At 36.5% G+C, this 26618-nt stretch overlaps 1 protein-coding gene across 1 annotated transcript in view; it reads left to right on the forward strand.

The window, feature by feature from the left end:
- PDE4B (phosphodiesterase 4B) overlaps nt 1-26618 on the forward strand; it is a 575666-nt gene that overhangs the window by 134211 nt on the left and 414837 nt on the right. The window contains exon 3 of the mRNA XM_003892012.5: nt 2933-3171. Coding sequence (XP_003892061.2) covers nt 2933-3171 — 239 coding nt within the window. The remainder of the gene's footprint in view (nt 1-2932; nt 3172-26618) is intronic.

A 26618-nucleotide genomic window follows, 5' to 3' on the forward strand; every position in this document is an offset into this window, starting at 1 on the left:
ATGGGGCTATCACAAAGAGCTGTCCTTTGGTGTCCCCTCCCCCTCCTCTCTGCAAACTTCTACTTAGGTGCAGGATTTTACACTACCTTTTCCTTTGTGACAACCTTTTCAAATTTTATTGGCAAGAATATTGACTTTTAAACAAACAATTATTCAGAAACAGAAGGATAAACCAAAACTAGATTTTTCCTTAGGGATTATTCATATTATCAGGTGAATTTTGGAAACCATGATGCATTTTAAAAGTTGTGATTTCCAGAGGTAACATTCAAATTAATGTTCCTTTCCACAAAATCTTTGAAAATTTAGGAAAAGAAGTTCAAGATCACAAATCAGTAATTGAGAATTGACTAAACTAAATTTTACTATGAGGTTTTTAGTAATTTTAGGGTAGTGGTGTATAAATTATTGGTATGAATTACAGAGTGTGAAGTAATTATGAACAAACCTGCATGAGTTAATTAGTGTTTGTAAAACAATATTAAGTTTTCATCTTGAATTTAATTTCTGACAAGCTATTCCATTATGCTCTTACTTTGTGGCAATGCATTTAATGTTAACTGAGGTCTTCTGGAACAAATCTTTTTAACTTAAAGAATGATTTTAAATTTGAAAATTCGAGCTTGTTCGCAAATTAGTGTGGGAGATATTTTGTGATAGGTGTGACTTTTTTGTTTTTCAAATAACAAGTACCAAATAGTACCCATTTAGGTCACTTACTACAATTAAACCTCGTTGGTAATAGTTCTTTTTTCGAAAGGAGAAAAATATCTGATAATCACATTAGGAGGCTAGGGTGGTTGGTGGTTTAGCTACATGATAGGTATCCTTATTTCTGTTATTTGGCATGGTGTTTCTTACATAAGAGATAAAGTATATATTCAAGACTTTGCGTTCCAGATAACCAGTGCTTTTCTTTACATGCATAATTGGAACTAGACTGATTTACAGTTATGATTTCATTTAGTTTGTTCTTAAATCTCTTCAGGAAGGTTTTATATATTTTGTCTCCTGAAGTAGTTTGTCTTTCAAAAAATAAGCATATATATTAGTTTTTCCCTTTAGCTTCTAATTTACACATGTAGACACACACACACACACCATACAGTAAGTGCCAGACCTACAATGGATTTAATATAATAACTAATTACTAAACAGTGAAATACTGATACATTCCAGAATGTTTCAAACTCTGGAAAATTTTAAATTGTTTTGTCTTCTTCCTGATACTGAACTGTGGTTCTACTGAATTTCAAATAAATAGTATTTTAAAATTATAAGTCAAGCAAAGAAAATATAATGGTATCCCATTTTCTGGTATGGAGGGTGGGGCTCCTGAAAATTGTCAAACCTGTTTTTGCCCCGATTTCTATCATCAAAATATAGTCTTGCATGCCTCAGATAAGTATAAATCACTAGATTATATGTTCTGTGAGAAAAGATACCATTCCTCTTTTTGCTATTGTATCCTTCTTAAACAGCACAGTGCAAAATAATAATAGATGTGTGTCCAATGTGTGTTGAATTAACACAACTAGATCCTCAAACTTGAGTTAATTATCCTTGTATGAATTAGGATAGGGGCCATGAAGTGGAGGAGCGGAGGGTAAAGAACTTTGTTTAAACTTTAGGAGGTCTAGTCGCAGGTTCTCCTAACTCGAGTCTGAAGGGCTAGTAGGAAATACCTGTCTTTAGGGTCACAGAGTAATTTTTAGGTGAGAGACTAGCCCGATACTAGGACTTCTGTTATTCTCTGCTAGCCAGGTGTGGACAGTGAAATTTCTAACTTTTAAACCTTAAGTTGGTATCAGTGGCCATTGCAGGACTATAACATTTTCTGTTTCAACTGGTAAGAATGGTACACCAGGAAGAGGCTCATTAGGGCCTCCCGCTCCCAACAATCTCAGGACCCATTGTCACTAAAAGATACGGGAAGAATAAATAACTTGTATCATTGAGTATAGCACAATGTCTTTGTCTTCTCACAAAGTATATGATTAATGTCAGCATTAGGGCATGTACTTGAACATGGCAGTTCAAGACTGGATGAAGTATACTTCTTTTTCTGAATTTTTACACATATATATATATATATATATATATATATATATATATATCCACTTGTAAGAAGACCTTTCATAAGAACATAACAGTCACCTCTAATTATCAACATTCCACTGTTCTAAGATACAAAATATTTTTACCTTAAAACACTGAATGGCTGGGCTCAGTGGCTCATGCCTATAATCCCAGCACTTTGGGAGGCCGGGACAGGCAGATCACCTGAGGTCAGGAGTTTGCAATCAGCCTGGTCAACATGGTGAAACCCCATCTCTACTAAAAATACAATAATTAGTCAGGCGTTGTGGTGCGTGCCTGTAGTCCTATCTATGTGCGAGGCTGAGGCAGGAGAATCACTTAAACCCAGGAGGAAGAGGTTGTAATGAGATGAGATCACTCCAACCTGGGTGACAGAGCAAGACTCCGTCTCAAAAAATAAATAAATACATAAAATGCTGAACAAGAAACTTTATATTTTCTCATAGTTTGTTCCCATAGTTGAAGAATGATAACATTGATTTCCAAAATATATTTTTAATTTTAGCTAATATCATTTTAGCAAATTATGAAAAAAAATTAAAATAGAAAGGGAAGAAGGAGGCCTCCAATCCACATGCTACAACTGGTAAACATTATCTATATGCCTAAAAATCTTGAGGAATATGCAAGGATAAGTTTATTCCAAAAGCTGAGAATCAGCCTCTTCTATTGTTTTCTCTTAAGCTTTTGACATCAATGTTAGATTCTGATTGTGAGATAATCAGGACATCATAAGTGACAGCTTGATCATTTAGTTTCTTGTTTCACTCCATTTAACATTTGAATTTCATTTTCTTTCTCTTCTTTCTTTCTTTCCCTGTGGTTCCTCCAGAATGTTAAAGATTATTTTGAATGTAGCTTGAGTAAATCCTACAGTTCTTCCAGTACCACACTTGGGATCGACCTCTGGAGAGGGAGAAGGTGTTGCTCAGGAAACTTACAGTTACCACCGCTGTCTCAAAGACAGAGTGAAAGGGCAAGGACTCCTGAGGGAGATGGTATTTCCAGGCCAACCACACTACCTTTGACAACGCTTCCAAGCATTGCTATTACAACTGTAAGCCAGGAGTGGTGAGTAGCCTCAAAATCAAATGTCAGTTCTAAATTTTTATTTTCCAATTTCTCCAAACATGATTTCATAGTATTAAAATGTGCTTTTCTGTGAAATAAGACGATTGACATTTTGAGAATTTGTTTCCCCTTAGAATCAAAATAAGGTCTTGTAAACAGTGGAGATATTTTCTAGTTCTTCAGAGTGGAAGGAACATGCTTCATTTAAAGCTACTGAGGAAGGAATGAGATACATTTACATTAACGTAAAGGGATAGCAAAATTACTGCTTATGATCTAACTTTTTAAAAAAGAGCTATACAGTGTGCATCAGTATTTTTTGACTTAGAAAAACAAATTACATGAGTTACTATATGTATATGATATTCTTATTGCTGAACTCTACACTTATCCCTAACTTCTCTTTATTATCATCCCATTTTATTAATCTCAGTTTGTGATTATCTATAAAATAAACACTTCTTTGTAAATTGAAAGAGTAATGAAAATTGTGCTGTGACAGATGCTGGGACTATTTTGCAGAGTCTATATTTATGAAAGAGGCTATTTTAAACTAGTGTTGAAAAGTTAATCATCTAATCTTACAATTGTGGTTATCATGCCATGACTGCTTCGAATATGTGCTTTATTATGTATTTAATAATTAGTACATTCTCACTTTTTCTCTTCTGTTTTCCTATATCATTTTAAAATACTTTTTCAAGAATTATTGGCTTACATATCATGGAGATTTATCATGACAATGAAAAATAATTTATCGGTTTGATATGATTTTAAATTAATAATGTGTTGCTTTTAAAATAGCTTTTTGTTTAAATAATTTATCAAGCTGAAAGACTAAACATTAAATTATTGTACAACATTATTCTAGTAAATCATTAAAAATCTATGATTTTTATGGTGTACCATGTACCTCTGCCACATGCTGAGCTCTCCAGGGCTGATGACTAGCCCAGTATGTGCTCTTTGAATAATGATATACGGCATCTTGACATCCTTTAGTTAATGTTTACCTGACACATTGAGAATTAGATCACTGAAACTCCAGGTATCATAGTTAATAGCATCAAATATTTAGTCAGACAATCCGTGTGATAAAGAATCATGCTAAAACATTGTAAAGAAAATGGATTAAAAATTTGAGAGGCACTGTCTTATATCTTCTGTTCAGTTGAATTAACATTACATAACAGTCATAGCCAATCATGGAGAACTAAAAGGGGTAGGGCTCCCCTATAGGGTACTCAATCACATGGCTTATGTGATTAGTCTTGATTGTGCATCTGTATAATTACGGATTTGGAGTCTTAAAGATTTCTAGATTTATTTTTCAGCAAGTTGGCAGTGATACAATTCTACCAGTTGTTAAAGTATTGAGATGTTTTCATACCAGTTGGTAAATATATGCTTTCTTGAGCTCTCTGATTGCCCCTACTACTATCCCAGACTATTCTCCAGAAGTCTCCAGAATTTCTCACAATCTAAAAGCAAAGAGGTGAAGACTGGCACAGAGGAGTCTGGTTTTGGTGGGTGCTGGTGCTATATCTGTTGTTAGATAATTTTGAAAAACACCTTGGATAAAATGTACAGTGCCTTGTAAAGTTTGAGTTCATTTAATTCAAAGACATTTTGGAAGTTGTAGAATTGTTCCTTCCTTAAAAATATCAAATCTAGACCCTGCCATTTGGGGCATGCTTGTTTATCTTTCCTAGTTGAATGTTTTTATTTTTAAAGGAGGGCAATAATATTTGTCTCATTGGCTATTGTGAGGATCAAATGAGGTAATCTAAGGTTTTTTGCTTAGTAAAATGCATTCGGTAGGTAATCAGCAAATGTTGATTTTTGTCTTCTTGATCATTATCCAATGAAGATTTTTTGGAAATTAGAAACCATGTCTCAAGTATCAGTAGCCTTATTCTGGGTGTCAGTATTTTAGGGTGAAATGGAAAATTTAGCCATTATTCATGTTCAATAGTCAGTGAGCACCACATATTAGTAATTCATTTATAACATGCCTGTTTTATTTCAATTGACTGGCTACTTTTTAAAGTATGAGAGTAGAGTATGCAGTTATCAACTCTAAATTTATTTTTAAATATAAGTAACTAAAAGCGTTTCTGAACATCTCTTGAAAATCCGGCTTCCACTGAAATACTGATAGCTGAAGACTGGTGGAATTATTGGTGAAGGAATCTGATTAAAAAATGATTTGACTAGAAGTGAGGAAACTGGGTTCAAATTATGATCATTGCCATCAACTTGATGAAAGTTCATAGAGATAAGGAGTACTGCCTGCGACTGTGTGAGAGAAAGAATTGTGCTTACCACTTAGAGTACCAAGAATATGGAATCAATTTCCATGCCAAGACCAGCAATGAGCAAATGTTTTCTGTAAAGGACCAGATAGTAAATATTTTAAGTTTTATGAGCTTTGCAGTCTCTGTCACAACTACTCATCCTTGCTGTGATATTGTGAAAGGAGCCATAGCCAATGTGTAAACAAGTAAGTGTTGCTGTGTTCCAATAAAACTTTGTTTACAAAAACAGGCAGCAGGCTGGATTTGGCCTGCCAGAGTTTGCTGATCCCTTTCTAGACTACTAAACATCTCTAAGACATGATTCTAGGATTTGATAATTGCTTTTACAGTTATCAAGGACAAAAACTGACTTTGAGGTCCTGGCTGATGTGCTAAATAAGTCATAAATATGGGACGATGTGTTCTAGATCAAGCTATCAAAGACAGTGAAATAATTTGATTCAGTTCTAGTGAAAAGTATTGCTCAATTTTATGTAAAGTTTTATCTAAAAACATTAACATGATTTTAGGATATGTTTATTTGGAGAAAACTGGCCATCATTACAGCAAAAAGACCTGAAATATCAGAATAGTAGTTTTATTTATCATGGAGCAAGAAAGAGTTAGAAAGGACTCAAGCCCAGTTTTATTGGGTGATTTCCATTTTGTAGCCTTTCAGATGAGTTTCTATTATAATACAATCTCCAAAAGACAAATGAACAAACAATGGAAATGGTAATACCTACATTTCAGAGTCATGAGGAAAATTAAAGAAAAGGTTTGCTCTGCATATAGCACAGTCACTTGTTCTTAATGGTTATTTTGATGTTATTATTATTGTCATTTTTATTGTTAAATTTAGACTGAGCAGCCAAAATTATGCATTTTCTATTATTGGAGGTTTTAGGGAAACTTTACCTCCTGAGTTCTTGGAACCAACTTGGACATATGATGAAGGAGGAATTCAGGTATGAAAGCAAGATGTTATCTTTAATACTGATAAAATTGATATTGAAAATATAATTTATGTCTGTGGGCAAGTGGGTTCCTAATATTGAAACCTATAATTACATAGATGCTAGACCTGGGCAGGATCACTTCACCTCTTACACACACATATATAGAAGGCCTACCCCTACAAAACTTGTAGCATGGAGGATCTGTAGAAATCCTACCCACGTGAGAAAGTAGAGGGAAGGACTGAATTGTACATGGCCAGTTTCTCCTTCTGAAAACACCAACAAAGATTAAATTATTCATTCTCCCTGGAGAATAGCGAGTAAGGCGGCAGAAAGAGGCTGGAAATGTGATGCTGGTGGCATTCTGGACACTTGCAAGGCATATCAAGCATTTCCCAGTTTTTAAAATCTTTTCACCTTAACTTCAGGGGCACATGAGGGATGTGGCTGTTCTTTAGAGGAAGATATCGGGAGTATACCAGTACCGACTTACCGCCATCTTTGTGAAGCCGCTCTCGCAATATCAACTGCTGCCCTTTTGTGTATTTCCCCGACCCCTGCCGCCAAAAAAAAAAAAAAAAAAAAAAAAAAAATCTGAATTCAAAGTTTCCTGCTGTTGTAACCTGAAGTTCAAAGAAATGAAGTTCTCAAATTTATCCTCTGTGTATTCTTGATTTTCTCATTTTGTTAGCAGGATCTTGAAGCGTGGTTTAGAGGGAGGGTTTCCTAACCAGCTGCAGCCTAAGTCATCTTCCACTGTAAAGGCTGTAGTTTCGTCAGACCCTTAGAAATTGTATTAGTATAATACCAAGTCTCTGATGGACTTCACTTTTTAAATAGTTACTGATCTACCAAATTTATCAATGCAATTCTGCATAACCAAATTTAGATAATAAGCCAATTCTGGGCCGTGAAATCTAAGTTAATCTATAACTTTAATCTTCTTACATGAGGATCTTAGAACACTTTACTTTTTCAAGTCCTTCGCTGTTTACAGTTTGTTTTTATGTATTTTAATTATCTATCTCCCTCTATATATATCTTACCACACAATACATTAGCATTTTTTTTTTTTGCATTCACCGTTTGATTTGGATTTTCCCAGATATTTACCAATATTTTTGGTTTTAATTCCTCCTCATATCTTAGACCCTCTGCTGGGATTACTTGCCTTTTTGCCTGAAGTCAATTTATTAGAATTTATTTCGGTTTGTCTGAAAATGTCTTTACTTTATTTCAACACTTTGAAACTATTTTTTCCCTGCTTTTTGTCTTCTGTTGTTACTATTAGGAAATCAGCTATCACTCCAATTGTCTTTCTTGTAGATGACCTGTCATTTTTTTTTTTTTTTTGTCTCTGGATTTGGGCAGTTGAACTTTACTGTGCCTAAGGGTGGATTTCCTTTTATTTATCTTATATAAAATTTCCCCGACTTCTTGAATATGTGAGTTTATATCTTCCTCATCAGATCTGGAATATTCTTTATCATTATCTCTTCAACTATTGTATCTGCCAGTCTTTCTCCTCTGCCTTTGGACTTCTGACTAAATGTATTTTTTAAACTTACTTATTTATCTTCCATTTCTCTTAATTTATTCCACATTTTTTTCTCATTTTGTCTTTCTGGGCTGCATTCTGATAATTATTTCTAATCTGCCTTCGAGTTTGCTAATTTTTTTTCAAACGATGTCTCATTTGTTATTAAACCTATTATATATTTTTTCATTTTGATTATTGTGTTTTTTAATTTTAAAGTTTTTATTCATGTATTTAAAAATATACTAGATAATCTTATGTGGTTTTCTATTCCCTGCATGTATTCACTACCTATTACTGCATAACAAATAATCCCAAAATTTACTGGCTTAAAATAACTAACATTTTTTATCTCAGAGTTTCTATGGATCAGGAATCTAGCTGTGGCTTAGCTGTGTGCCTCTAACTCAGGTTCTCTCACAAGGATGGAATCAAGTAATTGGCCAGTACCGTAGTCATGTACATGGGTGGAAAGGTGGGCAGATCTGCTTCCAACCTCACCAACATGGTTGTTGAGTGGCTCAATTCCTGGCTCTGGCTGACTAGAAATACCAGTTCCTTGCCATGTGGGGCTCATAGACCCATGTGAAAGCTATTTATAACATGCCAGTTTGGTTTCTCCAGAGCAAGTGTTTTGGGAAAGAGAGACCAATAGAGAGTGAGCAAGACAGAAGTCAAAGTATTTTGACAACTTAATCTTAGAAGTGACATCCCATCACTTTTATATATTCTGTTCATTAGGTCTTACACATGCACAGGGGAGGGGATTCTGCAAAGGAATAAACAAGGAGGTGGAGATCACTGGAGATCAGTTTAGAGGTTGTATATGGCTTTGCAGATATTTTCAAGCTTTAGAAAGCAAGAATAGTTATTTTATCGTTTTGCTCATTTTAGTATCTAAAGTTTTCAGTGATTCTATTTTCTATTATCTTTGTTTCTGATGGTTTTTGCTCATGCTTTTAACAAACTTTATTAAGAAAAATAGCCAATGCATGCTGGGCTTAACACCTAGGTAATGAGATGATAGGTGCAGCAAACCACCGTGGCACATGTTGTATGTAACAAAACTGCACATCCTGCACATGTACCCTGGAACTGAAAATTTAAAAAAAAAAAAATTCCTTACTACTATTTAAAAAAACTTTATTAAAGTACAATCAGTGTGCAAAAAAGTATACATATCATAAGAGGGCATGTTGATAAAATTTCACAAATTGGCCACAGCCACAAAACCAGGAACAAAATCAAGAAACAAAACTTTACTAGTGTCTGAGAAGCTCTTCTTATGCACCCCCGAGCCCCTACCCCATCACTACCTCCTCCATATATCTGACAACATCTATTAGTTTTGTCTGTTTTTGGACTTTACATAATGGAATCACATAATGTATACTCTTTTGCATTTGACTTATTTATTGCCCTCAACATTAGGTTTAAGAGGTGTGCTTAATTGTATTGTGTGCTGCCACAATAAATTAAATGTCATTGAAACATTATTTGTAGGCACAATTTAAGGTATCAGAATAAGGTTCGTCATAGAGAATTTGCACTTGATTCTACCAGGTCTATAGGGGCATTGGGGCATTGGTAGATTGATTAGAGGGTTTCTCAATCATCTGGCTGAAACATGATCATAATCTGTGAAGGTCCATTGTCTATGACCCCACACCCTCAACCACTGGCCCTGCTTGAATTATCACTGAGGCTACCCTTCTGGCAGTCTCCTGGATGTAGAGTAGGGGTGTGTTTACTTCTATTTTACCTTCGCAATGAGAAAATAGCCCTTTGAAATTCTGGTTTAATTTGGGAAGGCTCTCCTTTTGAATGCCTCACCCAGGCATGGCTGGGCTTTGATTACAGTTCCCCCTTGACCCTCAAGGACATCAGACTGATGTTAACTTTTACTCTGTGTGGTAAATATCCTCAGGGCAAAAGCAGCTTTGGTGTCCATTATGTACCTTTGGCAAGAAACGTACCCTTATACTTTGGCTTGCTATTTCCTTACTAACTTGACATTTCTTTAGTAGCATCAAGAAAGTAAGATGATACTTTTCCTTATTTTTAAAGCAAAGATTTTGTTGAGATAACCTTGCTAACAATATTACAGAAACCTTTCATAGCTACTTGCTATGGAGATCTTAGGTCCTTTCATTCCACACTTGTTTTGGCTATAAAATTGCCTTTAGTACATTCTTAAACTGAAGCTTCTGATGACAATTCTTAAGTGTGTGCTCCCAAGGGCCTGGTGAGGAACTATTTCTTTGACTTTTGCTCCTGAAGACACTATATTTCCCCAGTATCTGAATGTTCTTGGCTTTGAGTAAAATGTTTCCTTATTTTATCTGGTAGATATTAGTGTCTTTATTGTTTTATCTCCCTTTCAGAAAGAAACATCTGAGTTTGCAGTAGTTTAATCTGAATCTTATTTTAGTGTATTTTCTTCCTTCGTACTTGTAGGCCTACATGGAGTTGATTACTTCACTTCTTTTACTTTTTCTTGCTATTTGATCTAGGTATTGGTAATTATCCACGGTTGAGGATAAATACCAAATACATACACAAACACACGCACACACACACACACACACACACCCTTAAGCATATCATATTCAAACTATAGCAAACCAAAGACAAAGAGAAAAATCTCTAAAGAAATCAAATAATAAAAATAGACATATAGAGGAACAAGAGTAATAATTATACTGGACTGTTTGTCAGAAACCACGAAAGCAAGAAGAGAGTAGAGTACATTATTTGAAGTGTCGAAATAAAAACCTTCACCAGGCTAGAATTTTATAACCAGCAAAATTATCCTTCAAATGTGAAGGAGAGAGGGAGACTTTTTCAGACAAACAAAACTGAGGAAACTCACTGTCAGCAGACCTACTTTACAGGAGCATCTTAAAAGCATGTTTATTCATCAAGAAGAAAAATGATATAAAGCAGAAACATAGATCTACACAAATAAGAGTGCCAGAGGAGAAATACATGAATATAAGATGAACTTTTTAAACTATATAAAACAGCTGTTTCAAGCAATACCAACAACATACTGGGTGATTATAGTATGGGGTAAGGGAAATGAAAGACAACAGTGTGAAATAAACAAGCAGGAGCAAATGGGAATATTCTGTTTTAAGATATATGTACTACACGTGAAGGTAGACTTAGGTTACTTAAAATATACATGTGTATTATACATATAATAGATATGTAAATATATATAATATATATTATCTTTATCACATCTGGAACAGCAGCTGCTATTGGAGTCACCACTTGATTAAACTTACGATAATCCACTGTTATCCTCCAAGACCCATCTTTCTTCTGCAGAGGCCAAATGGGAGCGTTGAATGGGGATGTGGTGGGAATAACCACCCATGTGTCTTTCAAGTCCTTGATTGTGGCACTAATCTCCACAATCCCTCCAGGGATGCAATATTGTTTTTGATTTGACCTATTTTTCTAGGTAGAGGCAGCTCTAATGGCTTCCGTTTGACCTTTCCCACGATAATAGCCCTCACCCTAACAGTCAGGGAGCCAGTGTGGGGGTTCTCTCAGCTGCCAAGAGTGCATGTGCCAGTTATGCACTGGGGAAATGACCACAGGATGAGTCCGAAGACCCACTGGATCCACTGTGAGTTGGACCTGAGCTAAAACTCCATTAATTACCTGACCTTCATAAGCTCCTGCTTTAACTGGAAGACCACAGTGACATTTTGAGTCCTCTGGAATCAACGTTAGCTCAGAGCCAGTGTCCAGTAGTTCCCTAAATGTTGATCATTTCCCTTTCTCCAATACACAGGTACCCTGGTAAAAGGCTGGAGGTCTCCTTGGGGAAAGATGGGAGAAAGATTCACTGCACAAATTGTCGGTAATGTAGTGGAGTCCTTCCTCAAGGGGACCTGGCCTCCCTTTCATTCAAGGGATTCTGGGTCTGTAAACTGGCTTAAGTCTGGAAATTGATTGAGGGTATTATGTATAAGTCACTAAACTCCTTGCCTCTCATGAGTGGTGAATGAGGAATGTCAAATGCATCTATTTTGCATTATATCCACGCTAAGGACTATTAGTTTTCTCCATACTATCAGAAGTAGAGTCCTGAGCATTATTGAGTCTAATCATATTAGGCAGCCAACTCCAGAAACTCCCAAACTAATGAAAGAACTGCATCCTTAATATCCTGTTCCTCTAGAACCATTCCAGGTACCAAAATCTATGTTTGTCAGATTTCTGTAGAGGGACAGAACTGCTAGGATACAAAGTCCCACAATAAGCTGTCTGTAAGCTTGAGGAGCAAGGAGAGCCAGTCTGAGAGTCTCAAAAACTGAAGAACTTGGAGTCCAATGTTTGACGGCCGGAAGCATCCAGCATGGAAGAAATATATAGGCTGGGAGACTATGCCAGTCCCTCCTTTTCACATTTTTCTGCCTACTTTATATTTGCTGGCAGCTGATTAGATTGTGCCCACCAGATTAAGGGTGGGTCCTCCTCCCCAGCCCACTGACTCAAATGTTAATCTCCTTTGGCAACACCCTCACAGACACACCCAGGATCAATACATTGCATCTTTCAACTCAGGTGAAGTTGACACTCAGTATTATTAACTACTACAGAGGGCCACTATTCTCCAGACTCCAGAATGATAGATCCACTGACAGCTTGTACCCTGTACCTGGAAAAGCCACAGGCATTCAATGCCAGACGTTAAGAGCAGCCATGGGGGGTTGAGCCCTGCAAGGCCATAGGGTCAGAGCTGTCCAAGGCCTTGGGAGCCCAGCTCTCGTATCAGTGTGCCCTGGATGTGGGACATGGAGTCAAAGGATATTATTGTGGAGCTATACAATTTAATGATCACCCTGCCAGGTTTTGTACTTATATAGGGCCTGTAGCCCTGTTCTTTTGGCTGATTTCTGTCTTTTGGAATGGAAGTATTTACCCAATGCCTATACCCCCATTGTATCTTGGAAATAACTAACTTATTTTTGATTTTTCAGGCTCATAGGCAGAAGGGACTAACTTTGTCTCAGATGAGACTTTGGACTGTGGACTTTTGAGTTAATGCTGGAATGAGTTAAGACTTTGGGAGACTGTCGGGAAGGCATGATTGTGTTCAGCAGTGTGAGAAGGACATGAGATTTGGGAGGGCCCAGGAGCAGAATGATGTGGTTTGTATCTGTGTCCCCACTCAAATTTCATGTTCAACTGTAATCCCCAATGTTGGAAGTGAGACCTGGTGGGAGGTGATTGGATCATAGGGGCACTTTTGCATGAATGGTTTAGCGTCATCCCCCTAGTGCTGTTCTCGTGATAGTGAGTGAGTTATTGTGAGATATGTTTTCTTTGGAAATGTGTAGCACCTCTCCCCTCTTTCTCTTCTTCCTGATCCACCCATGTAAGACATAACTGCTTCCTCTTTTCCTCCTACCATGATTGTAAGTTTCCTGATTGTAAATTTCCTGAGACTTCCCTAGAAGCAGAAGCAGCTATGCTTTCCTGTACAGCCTACAGAACAATGAGCAAATTAAACCTCTTTTCTTTATAAATTACCCAGTCTTGGGTATTCCTCTGTAGCGATGTGAGAATGGCCTAATACAAAAAGGCATACAGTTTGGGAAAGAAGAAATAAAATGATCTTTGCAGATGACATGACTGTCTTTACAAAATATCCTAAAGACTGGCAGAAACAAACAAACAAACAAACAAGAAACACCTCTCCTTGAAGGAAATAATCAATATAACAAGGTTTCTGGATATATAGTTAATATACAAAATCAGTTGCTTTCCTATACACTGGCAATAGACAATTTAAATTTGAAATTATAGTGATAAAATGTCATTTACAGAAGTGATACCTTCCTTCCCCCAGCAAACCCACCAATTTAACAACAACTCACAGACAAATTATCTTACTGAGAAATCCAAAACTAGTTGAGAGGCTCCTGCACCTAGACACATCAAATCCCACAGGAAAATTCAGGACACCCTCATTTCTGAATCCCTACCCACAGCTCAATGCCACGTGATCGAAAGGAAAACCCTAGCTCCCATCTTCTCCCTGGGGAGTAAAAGAGTTGGACCATGTGTATGACACCCTTCCAACTTCTTCCTCCCCAAAGGATGGGCCTCTCTCTTTCCAGTCTTGGAGGAGTAATGGAACCCAGCATAATCTAACCATCCAGGGGCTGGTAAGAACACAGACAGAAGTTCGCACTGACAGTTCCCATATCCTTTCCCTCAGCTCAACACAGAGCAAGAAAATGAAAGATCCCTGCTTCCAGCATCTTCTTGGGAAGGGAAGAGTTAGTCGGCTTGGCCAATGCTCCAGCTTTTCTGGCAGCTTCCCAAAGGACTTCCTCTGTCTGGCTTGTTTTGGAGTACTTATGGGACCTGGCATACTCTAGCTGCCTTGGGGCCAATGAGAACAAATATGGTGGTTTGTTCTAGCATGCAACTAGATGACATGGTCCCTCCCACAAGCTCAGTGTAGGGTGAACAGGTAAAAAAAATCACAGATCCCAGCTTTTCTCTCTGTGTGTCGTGGGAAGAGTTGGAAAGGGCATCATGTGATTCAATTTTTCTGGGGGCTACTTGAGGAATGGCCCAAATATCACTTGTATTGGAACACTGATTGTACCTAGCATACTCTAGATGGTAGCTGCTAAGAACAAAGAAAACAGATTGGCAGATTGGAGAGGCCCCCAGAATCTCTGGCTGGGCTGGTTAGTGAGGGTCTTCTCCTTTATAAGGTTAGTCTGTGAAGATTGGGAGAGGTTGCTGTTTTGTCTGACGTACAGACACCAACACAAAGAATCGAGGAAAATAAAAATAAACATGGAAATAGGTTCCAAACAAAGGAACAAGATAAATCTCTAGAAACAAAGCCTAATGAAAGAGAAATATATGATTTACCTAACAGAGAACTCAAATTAACCATTATGAAGATGTTCACGAAAACCAAGAGAACAATGCATGAACGTGAGTATTTCAACAGAGATATAGAAAGTATAAAAAGTACCAAAAAGAATTCATAGAGCTAAATATTATAATAACAGCTAAAAATTCACTAAAGCAGTGTGACAGGAGACTAAATCAAGCAGAAGAAAGGATAAGCACACTTGAAGACAAGTTATTGTTGTTGGAAATTATTCAGTCAGAAGAGCAAAAAGAAAAAAATCGCAAAAATAAAGACAGCTTAAAGGACTTACGGGACACCATCAAGTGGACCAATGTGCACATTATAGGAGTTCTAGGAGGAGAGAGGAGAGAGAAAAAGAACCACAAAACATATTCAAAGAACTAATAGCACAAAACTTCCCAAATCTGGGGAAGAAAATGCACATTCTACTCTAGGAAGCCCAGCATATACAAAATGAAATGAACTGGAAGAAACCTACGCTGAGATACATTATAATTATATTGTCAAAAGTCAAGGCAAAGAGAGAATTTTCAAAGTAGCAACAGAAAAGTGATTTGTCATGTACAAGGGATTTCCCATAAAACTAAAAGTGGATTTTTCAGTAGAAAACCTTGCAGGCCAGAAGGGAGTGGGATGATATATTCAAAGTGCTGAAATTAAAAAAAAGAAAAAAAAAAAAAAGAAAGAAAACTGCCAGCAAAAAATACTATGCATGCCAAAATTCTCCTTCGAAAATGGAGACTTTTCCAGACAAATAAAAGCAGAGAGACTGGGCACTGTGGCTCACGCCTGTAATACCCATCACTTTGGGAGGCCAAGACAGGCAGATCACTTGAGGTCAGGAGTTAAAGACCAGCCTGGCCAACATAGTGAAACCCCGTCTCTACTAAAAATACAAAAAATTAGCTGGACCTGGTGGCATGTGCCTGTAATCCCAGCTACTTGGAGGCTGAGGTGGAGATTGCATTGAGCTGAGATCATTGTGCCATTGCATTCCAGCCCTGGCAACAGGGTGAGAATCCGTCTCAAAAAAAAAAAAAAAAAAAAAAAGCAGAGAGAGTTGATCAGTGCCATACTTGTCTTAAAAGGAATGCTAATGGAAGCTCTTCAAGTTGCAACAAATGACACAAATAGTAACATGATAGCACAAGAAAGTGAAACTTGGTAATGATAAATATATAGACAAATACAGACTACTGCAAATACTGTAACTGTTGGGTTAATCACTTTTAATTATAAAGTTAAAAGACAAAATATATTGAAAATATCTGTAATCAAATATTATTTAAAGGGATATGGAATGTAGAGAGATGTGAATTTTGACATCTATAATATAGTGTGTGATGGGAAAGAAGTTCAAGTGTAGAGAAATTGAATGTAAGTTATTAGTTTAATATAGACTATTTTAAATAAACTATAAAATAGACTAATAGATATTTTATGTAAGCCCCATGGGTAGCCACAAAGAAATACCTATAGAAGATACAAAAAAGAAAAAGAGAAAAGAATCAAAGTATATCAGTACAAACTATTCACCACAACACAAAGGAAGACAGCATGAGAGAGGAAGACATAGGAGGTCAAGCTGGGAGGATTACTTGAGCCCAGGAGCTTGAGACCAGCCTGGGCAACATAGGAAGACCCTATCTGTAAAAAAATATGTTTTTAAAATTAGTTGGGCATGGTGGTCTATGCCTGTAGCCCTGGCTACTCAGGAGGCTAATGCAGGAGGATTGTTTAAGCCTAGATAACAAAGAGCTATGACTGTGCCAATGCACTGCAGTCTGGGTGATCCTGTCTCAATAAAAAATAAAACACAGAGAAAGAATAAAAAGATAGCTGTAAGAACCACAAGACAAACAGACAACAATGAACAAAATGGCAATAGTAAATTTTTCTCTATTAGTGTTTACTTTACATAGAAATGGATTAAATTCCTCAATCAGAAGACAAAGAGCAGTTGAATAGATTTGAAAAATAAGAGTGAACTATATGCTGTCTATAAGAAACTCACTTTAGATTTAAAGACACAAATGAATAGTGAAGGGATGGAAATATATATTCTATATAAATGGTCACCAAAGGAGAAGTGGCTGTACTTATATCAGACAAAATATATGTAAAGTAAAAATTAGTACAAGATACAAAGACGAACATTATATAATAATGAAAAGGTCAATTGAACGGGAAGATATAACACTTATAAATATATGGACCCAACATCAGAGCATCTAAATATATAAAACAAAAGTCGATACACCTAAAGAAATAATACGCAAAAAATACAATAATTATAGGAGGCTTCTTTACCCCATTTTTAATAATGGATAAGACAACTAGACATAAAATAACAAATAGCAGACTTGAACAACACTACAGACCAAAAGAGCCTAACATACCTATATAAAATATTCATCTCATAGCAGCAGAATATACATTCTTCTCAGGTGTACATGAAACATTCTCTAGGATAGATCACATGTTAGGTCACAAAACAATTTTTAATAAAATGAATAAGATTGAAATTATACCAAATATGTTTTTGGAGCACAGTGGAGTGAAATCAGAAATCAGTTGCAGAAGGAAAACTGGAAAATTCACAAATATGTGGAAATTAACATACTCCTGATATCCTAGTATTCTTCACTTAGTGGATCAAAGAAAAGAATAAGGAAAGAAATTAGAAAATATTGAGGCAAATTAAAATAAAAATACAACATACAAAACTTATGGGATGCAGAAAAAAATAAATAAAAATGTGACATGCCAATATAGGACCTTTACCATGAATGGAATTTGCAGGACTGATAATTGCTCTGGGTAAGTCAGTGAGTGAATGTGAAGGCCTAGGATGTTACTATACATTACTATAGATTCTATAAGCACTCTACGCTTAGGCTACACTAAATTTACAAACAAATAAATTTTCTTCAATACAAAATTAATCTGAGCTTACTATAACATTTTGCTTTATAAAATTCCTAATTAAAAATATATTTTTAACTTTTTGCAATAATACTTAGTTTAAAACACAAACACAGCCGGGTACGGTGGCTCATGCCTGTAATCTCAGCACTTTGGCAAGCCAAGATGGGTGGATCACCTGTGGTCGAGAGTTCAAAACCAGCCTGACCAACATGGAGAAACTCCATTTCTACTAAAAGTACAAAATTAGCCATGGTGGCATATGTCTGTAATCCCAGCTACTCAGGAGGCTGAGGTAGGAGAATCACTTGAACCTGGGAGGCGCAGGTTGCAGTGAGCTGAGATCACGCCATTGTACTCCAGCCTGGGCAACAGAAGTGAAATTCCGTCTCAAACAAAACAAAACAACAATGACAACAACAACAACAACAAAAAACATTGTATAGTTGCATAAAAATATTCTCATTTGTTATATCCTTATTCTATAAGCTTTTTTTTTTTTTTTTTTTTTTTTTACTTTTTAAAGTTTTTTGTTAAAAACGAAGACACAAGCACACACAATAGCCTAGGTCCTTGCAGGATCAGGATCATCAACATCTCTGTCTCCCACCTCCACATCTTGTCCCACTGGAAGGTCTTCAGGAACAGTAACACACATGGAGTTGCCATCTCCTAGGATAACAATGCCTTCTTCTGGAATACCTCCTGAAGGACCTGCCTGAAGCTGTTTTACAGTTAACTTTTTTTTATATGCATAAAGGAATATTCTGAAATAATGATAAAAAGTTAGCACAGTAGGTTTGTTTATACCAGCATTACCACAAACACATGAATAATGCTATGACATTATTATATCATTAGGCAACAGCAATTTTTCAGCATGATTATAGTCTTATGGGACCACCATCGTATATGTGGTCCACCTTTGACCCAAATATTATTATGCTGTTCATGACTGTATTGGAAATAACGAGGAAAGAAATAGGAGAACCTGAGTTCCCAAGGTGGAGATCAGTTGTTGTTAAATATTAGAGTGCATCAGAATCACCTGAAGGATTTATTGAAACACAGATTGCTGGACCCTAAGAGTTGAGTGTCTAGGGTAGGACCTAACATTTTGTGTTTCTAACAAGTCTCCAGGTGATACTTATGGTTTTGGCCCAGGGGCCACATTTTGGGAATTATTGGCCTAGATTTTCTCAAAAAGTAGGAGGTTAGGTCATCTGCTGAGAATAAGGGAAAGTGGGCCCTGAACTCTCCTTTCAGCCAAAGGCAGGCATGTTCTAGAACACTGAAGCATGTTAAGAGTGAGTTTTAATCTGGAGCAATGTTTTTTTTCTATGCCAAGCCAACTGATTTGTGGTGGGATTAATTCCCAGGTTTTAGATAACTACACTGCTTTGAGAATGCTCACAGCTTAATGATACCATAGAATTATTATCAGCTTCATTTTCCATTGTGTAGGAAGAGGCACAGAAATAAAGAAGGCAGGAGTCTTCTTTCAGATTTCCTTATGGTGGACTTTTTCATAAGAAAGAGTTCTGGCTTCTCCTTTGTTGTTCCCTCAAAGAAGATTATAAATATGTTTGCTTGTCTCCCACCTCCATCTGCCTGAGGGCTGTGCTTTGCTTCTGTAAATGTTTCAGTTGGAACATGGTGATTCTGTTTGGGCATCTATTAACTTAGGTGTGATGTCTGATGTTTACTGTCTCAACGTTCACCTCCACTGGGGAGAGTGGTGGCGATTTCCCTGACTCTGTCTAAGGCTGGAAACATTCGTTACCGTGGAGGGGAAAGTGGTTGGTTCACTGAGGTGGGGGCTTTGAAACACAGGATGTGCTTTATTGCTCCCACAGTCAGTCACAAGTTGACAGTTACATGAGGCTTTCCATAAAAATATTTTATACTTTTGTGCTGCCTCTCAGCTGCAGATCCTAAAGCCCTGTTTTAAAGATCAAAATACCCATAGATGTGCAAATGCCAGGGATTCAACAAAAGCTGGTGCATGGATGGGAAACTGATGACACACACATCTGTTCAGCTCTCATCATGCTCCACCACCCGCTGGAATCTTTTGGCTACAGAAACTGAATTTGTGATTCGTGCATCAAGCATTGCAGTCAACAACTCAGCAATTCACAAAGTCTCCTCTGTGATTGCCATCTTAGGTACGTGAGGTAATGGACGATGGATATTTAAAATTATGCCTCAACCCTGCTTTACCTCATCACTTATTCTGGTATCAGTCAAATTTCTACTAGATTATGGGAAGTGCAGGTTTTTAAATAAAAGGTGCCTAGGATAGATGCTGGCCTATGTAGCTCTAATAATTGGTATAATACTTTATAGTATAGATGACATTTTCACTGTAACACATTATAGTATATAATGTCCATTCCATCCCCTACTTGATTTAAACTCAACTCCGTAACAACCTCGTGAGATGGGCCTTATTCCTTAAGGTAAAAGAAGAACAAACAAAAAATGGCTGCAACCAAAATGTAATAATTGGTGTAAATGGTTTCATAGTAAAAAAGAAAGACTCCACTTTTGATATTTGATGGCTGTTCAGTTTCCCATCTATCTTCCTTTTGCTCCTTAGCTCCACATCCTGAGAAGATAAGAGAACCTGGGCTTTCCTCCCTTGGTGCCCATGGGGAAGTTCAAACCACACAAATCCCTCTCCTCTAGGAATTCTCATTCTAATCCCAACCCTCTTAACTATGATAAAAACCCTAAACCATCAACACCATCCCCATCTTGACTTGTCTCACCTTAGGTAGAATCTGAGCCCTTCACCTTGGGGAATATGTGAGTAGTAAACTTTATTTTGTATCTGTAATTCCTATGTTTTATTCATCCTAGCATTCATACATTTCTGAGGATGCTGGATGTTCATATAAATAGGTTTATTAGCTTTAGATTGACTAATGATGCTTTATTCAAATGTGTGGTTATTTCAGATCAAAGAAAAGGAAGCAATGTGCTTGACAGAGGGCTAAGAACTGAAAGACGAACAAAACATTGCCTGTGTCCTTTCCTCAGTAGTTATAGTCTGGTAGAAAAGGCAGACATGTACATTAACAAATTACAAAACAGTGTCATATGTAGCATGTACAAGTTATTGTGGGAATGCAGAAGAGAGAGTGACTGTTTTTTCCTGGGTTTAGCCATATATGTATAAAGTCGTAAGAGCATTAAAGAAGACTGTATGTTGAGGGAACTATATTTAGTTTTATTTGGTTGAAGAGCTGGATTAGTGTTGGGAGATGCAATCGGAAAGGGCCTTAAAGGCTCTGCTGGTACATTGGATTTTATCCTGAGGGCATTGGTGAGCTTTTGAAAGGCTTTAAGAAATGAAATGAAAGAAGAACACTTTTAAAGAGTCACTTTGATGGCAGTATGGAAGATAGATGGGAGCCGAGACAGAAAGATACTTGAGAACAATATTACTTTAGTCCAAGTGAGCAATGACAATGGCTAAATCAGGACAAAAGCAGTGAGAATGGTTAGAGGAGGACATGTGGCAGGCACTGTTCCTGGTGTTGGGATATAAGATTGAAAGAGGACAGAGAAATTCTGTTTTTTATGATGTTTTTATTCTGATAAGGGTATAGAAGAGAACCACTAAGATCCATTCTCTTCTTCTCTCCAGCAGTAAGAAAACTCCAGAGATGCAGCTGAACACATGACTACCCAGAAAATAGACTGTACTTTTCAGACTTTCTTGCAGCTTCCTCCAAGTCTAGCTATACTAGGTTCTGGCCAAATCATGCCCTTGAAATGAAGAGGCATCCTCCTCCTTTCCCTTTTCCCTTTCTACTGGTTGGGATGGGTACACAGTGATGAGATTTCTGGCACCATGTACCCAAGGTTACCACAGGCTTGATAGAACAGCAAGATTAAAGGGTCCTGAGTATGTAACAATTTCATGGAGAGCCATCATACCAGGCTGAATTTTAATGTGGAATAACTAAAATTCTATCTTGCTGTTCTGGGTGTCTCTTTGTCACAGAAGCTGAGCCTATCTCATAAGTAATACTGGGAGAGATATACAGTCATAATGGAGATTTACGTGAAGAGAATGCTCAGGTCTTGAACTCCACAAAGGTAGTCATCTAAGTGTATAAATAAGTTATATAAGTATAAGCTGAGTCTGTTAAGCTTAATATGTAATTATTCAAAATAAGTACCAGCTGTAATTTATATGCAAGGAAAAGCTTTGTAGACTGAGCTAGTCAGTGAGGGCTCCTCAGACAAGAAAGATCCACTTATGCAAGGCACTTACACGTGGGAGTGCCAGACAGTGTGATGAAAGAGAGAATAAAGCTGAATATCTCATCCTATGTCTTATTATTTGAGGAACTTACTAATCCTATATTAAGAATTTGGTTAATTATTTGATAAAGGCATGAGTTTGTTCATTGAGCTGCAAGCTGATTACAGTAGTAATTACAATAACTAGCAAGAAAACTATAGACTGAGATAAATGTAATAAATGAAATAAACAAGGTGATGTGATAGAGTAAATGTAAACTGAGCAAAAGAATGCTGCTTTAGATAAGGTTGCTACAGAAGTCCTCCAAGAGAGGTGATGTTTGATTGATAAACAAATAATAAATGGCAGTTATTGTATAAAAAGTAGGGGGCAGGGTAGGAACTTTATAGGCAGAGGGACTAGAAATACAAAAGCTCTGAGGTGAGAAAGAGCCTGGTATATTTTTATGGGAGAAAAAAGGCCGGAGTGACTGGAGAATGGAAAGCACGAGGGGAGAAAGAAGGAAGTTGAAATTGTAGAGGGAGGGAGCAATTAGATCATCGAACTGCTTGTAGGGTATATTAACGAATTTTGTTTTATTCTAACAGCAAGGGGAAGCCATTGTATAGTTTTAAACAAAAACATGACATTATCTGACTTTAAAAAAATAATGTTTTGGTTATGGATAGAATGAATCATAGAAGCAAAGTGGAAGCAGAGATTATTGCAGGAAGGTGATTTGAAACAGGGTGATAACAGAGGGAATGGGAAGAAGTGAAAGAATTTAATTGCTTTTTGGAAACATTGATAGGGCTTACTATGAAATGCAGGTAGAGGTCTGAGAAAAGAAGTCATCAAGCATCAATCATGCTTTTTGCTTGAGTTGGTAGGTTGATAGTGATACCATTTGCTAAAACTGAAAATACTCAGGGAAATATTTTTGGGGGTATAAGCCAAAAGATCAATTTTGGACAAGTATAAAAGTGCTAATGGCTGTAGGAAATTAGGTGTATGAATCTGCGCTTCGAACAAGTGAGTGAAATTTCATTAGTCCTCAGAATAAATATAGTATTAATACTTTAATAGCTCATTTTATTTATAAAATATTTCAAATATACTAAAAGTACAGAAAGTAATTTAATAGGCATAATCACTTGATGTACCCACCATGTAGATTTAACGAATGTTGACGTTTTGCCTTTTTTTGCTTCAGAACTTTGAACAATATAATGTTGCAGATAAAGTTAAAGGATGAGAGCATTCTTAAGGATGGTGGGAAGACAGAGGCTTGAATGTGTCTTACTTCTTGTTTACTCCCAACTCTACCTCTTCTGCCAGCAGACAGGTCCTAGAGGATAGGAATGAAGCCTCAGGTTCTGTCACAGTCTCGCCAAGGAGAGCAGAGGAATTTCTCTTCTTTGGGAAGAGGAGAGCTTGGGCATCAGCACTGAAGAATCCCAAGATTAGGATCAGAATACCTGGATCCTGGGACAGCTTCACTCTCAGAAACTCGTAATCTCCCACAAATTCACATCTAAAGAAATATACCAAAATTCTTATTTCTGGATTCCTAAAAACTGAGAAGTGACCAAATAGGCAGCTGGACCTTTTCTATCTTTTGGGTTGGGAGAGCATGATGAGGCCAGAGTGAGAAGATCAGAAAGGTTTCCTCCTGATGCCTTCACATGGCACCAGCAAGGTATCCTTTACCAGAGGAAAAACCAGAAAGGAGAAAACCTGTAAGATATACCTCATGAAATAGAGTTACTGGGGGAGACAGACAATGACCCATGACAAAAAACCAAGTCCTTGGGAGATTCAAATACAAAACAGAAAAAAAAAAAAAACTTTCTGGAATCAAAATAATTTTAAAACTTTGGCACAAACATATGTATACATTGTGAAATATGTAAATGAAAACATATGCATTACCTCATATACTTATTTTTGGTGTGTGTGGTGAAAACACTTAAAATCTATTCTCTTAGCAGTTTGCAAAAATACACTATGTTGGTGTTAACTGTAGTCGTCATATACAATAGATCTCTTGAACGTATTCCTCCTAGGTGAAATTTTGTATCCTTTGACCAACATTACCCCAATCAACAATCTCTCCATTTTCTCTGGCATCAGCCTTTTTCAAATCACCTTCCTCCTTCCTCCGATAGTCTCTGCTTCCACTTTGTCCCTACAATTCATTCTACCCATACCTAAAACGCTATCTTTTAAAGTCAAATTATATCACATTTTTGTCCAAATCTGTAGTAATGGCTTCTTATTTCTGTAAAGATAAAACAAAATTCCTTACCATAGCCTATCAGCAATTAGGTGTTCTAACTACTCCCTGCCTCTACCATCTCAACTTCCTTCTTTCTCTTCCCTGCTTTTCATCCTCCAGACACACTGACCTCCTCAGTCCCTGCTAAGCATAATTCTACTCTCCACTTCTGAGCTAAATTTTTTTACACTCCATATATAAGCGAGATCATGTGGCATTTGTCTTTCTATGCCTGGCTTATTTCACGTAACATAATGTCCTCCATGTTCATCCATGTTGTCACAAATTACAGAAATTCCAGCTTTTTTTAAATAATAAAGAATTTTTTTTTCATGTATATGCCACATTTTTTTCTCTATTCATCCATTGATAGACACTTAGGTTGATTCCATATCTTGGCTATTGTGAATAGTGCTGCAATTAACATGGTAGTGCAGATATTCAACATAGTTATTTCATTTCCCTTAGATGTATACCTAGTAGTGAGATTTCTGGGTCATATGGTAGCTCTATTTTTAAGTTTTCGAGGAAACTTTCTACTGTTTTCCACAATGGCTGAACTAATTTGCATTTTCATCTACACTGTAAAAGGGTTTCTTTTTCTCCACATCTTCTTCAACACTTATCTTTCACTTATTTGATAAAGCCATTCTAACAGGTGTGAGGTAATATCTCATACTGGTTTTAATTTGCATTTGCCCGATGATTAGTGATGTTGAACGTTTTTTCATATACTTATTGGGCATTTTTGTTTCTTCTTTTGCTTCTTTTGAGAAATGTCTATTCAGATATTTTGTCTATGTTTAAAATTACTATTGATTTTTTTGAGTTCCTTATATATTTTGGCTATTAATCCCTTATCAGTTGTATGGTTTGCACATATTTTCTCCCATTCTGTAGGTTGTCTCTTTACTGTGTTGATTGTTTGCTTGGTTGTACAGAACCTTTTCAGTTTGATATAATCCCAATTGTTTATTTTTGTTTTTGTTGCCCATGCTTTCAGATTTATACCTAAAAAAAGTATTGCCCAGACCAATGTAATGGAGCTTTGCCCCTATGTTTTCTTCTGGTAGTTTTTCATTTCCAGATCTTAAATTTAACTCTTTAATCAATTTTTAGTTGATTTTTATTTATGGTGTGAGATGAGGGTCTAATTCATTCTTTTGCATGTGAATATCCAGTTTTGCCAATGCTATTTATTAAAGACTATTCTCATTGTGTATTCTTAGCACCTTTGTCAAAAATCAATTAACCATCAATATGTGGATTTATTTCTGGGCTCTCTTTTCTGTTCTGTTGGTCTATGTATCTGTTTTTATGACAGCACCATACTGTTTTGATTATTATTGCTTTGTGGTATATTTTGAAATCAGGTAGTGTGGTGCCTTCAGCTTTGTTATTTTTGCTTAAGATTGCTTTAGCTATTCAGGGAATTCTACAGTTCCAAACATATTTTAGAATTGGTTATTCTATTTCTGTGAAAAATGCCATTGGAATCTTGATAGGAATTACATTGAATTTGTAGATCACTTTGCATAGTATGGACATTTTAACAATATTAATTCTTCAAAGCCATGAACATAGATTCCCTCTCCATATATCTGAGTCTTTCTCAATTTCAATGTTTTCAGTTTTCAATGTACAGGTCTTTCACCTCCTTGGTTAAATTTGTTTCTAAGTAATATTTTTGTAGGTGGTGTAAATGGGATTGTTTTCTTGATTTCTTTTGTGGATAGTTTGTTGTTAGTATATAGAAATGCTACTGATTTATATGTTGATTTTATATACTGCAACTTTACCAAATTTTGTTTAATAGTTCAAATATTTTTTTGTGGAGTCTTTAGGGATTTTTATTTATAAGATCATGTCATTTTCACATAGGAACAATTTAACTTCTCCTCCAATTTAGATGTCTTTTATTTCTTTCTCTTGCCTAATTGCTCTGGCTAGGATGTCCAGTAGTATGTTGAATAGAAGTGGTGAGAGTGAGCATCATCGTCATGATTCATATCTTAGAGGGAAAGCTTTTGACTTTTCACCTTTGGATATGATGTTAGCTATGGGTTTGTCATATATGGTCTTTACCGTGTGAGGTACATTACTTCTATACCTAATTTGTTAAGCTGATTTTTTTATGGAAGATTTTTGAATTTTATCAGTTGCTTTGTCTGTATCTATTGAGCTGATCATATGGTTTTCGATTTTTTTTTTTTAGATTTGCATATGTTGAATCATCCTGGCATCCCTGGGATAAATCCAACTTGATTATGG

This window comes from Papio anubis, chromosome 1 (assembly GCF_008728515.1).
Source record: "Papio anubis isolate 15944 chromosome 1, Panubis1.0, whole genome shotgun sequence".
NCBI classification, from domain to species: domain Eukaryota; kingdom Metazoa; phylum Chordata; class Mammalia; order Primates; family Cercopithecidae; genus Papio; species Papio anubis.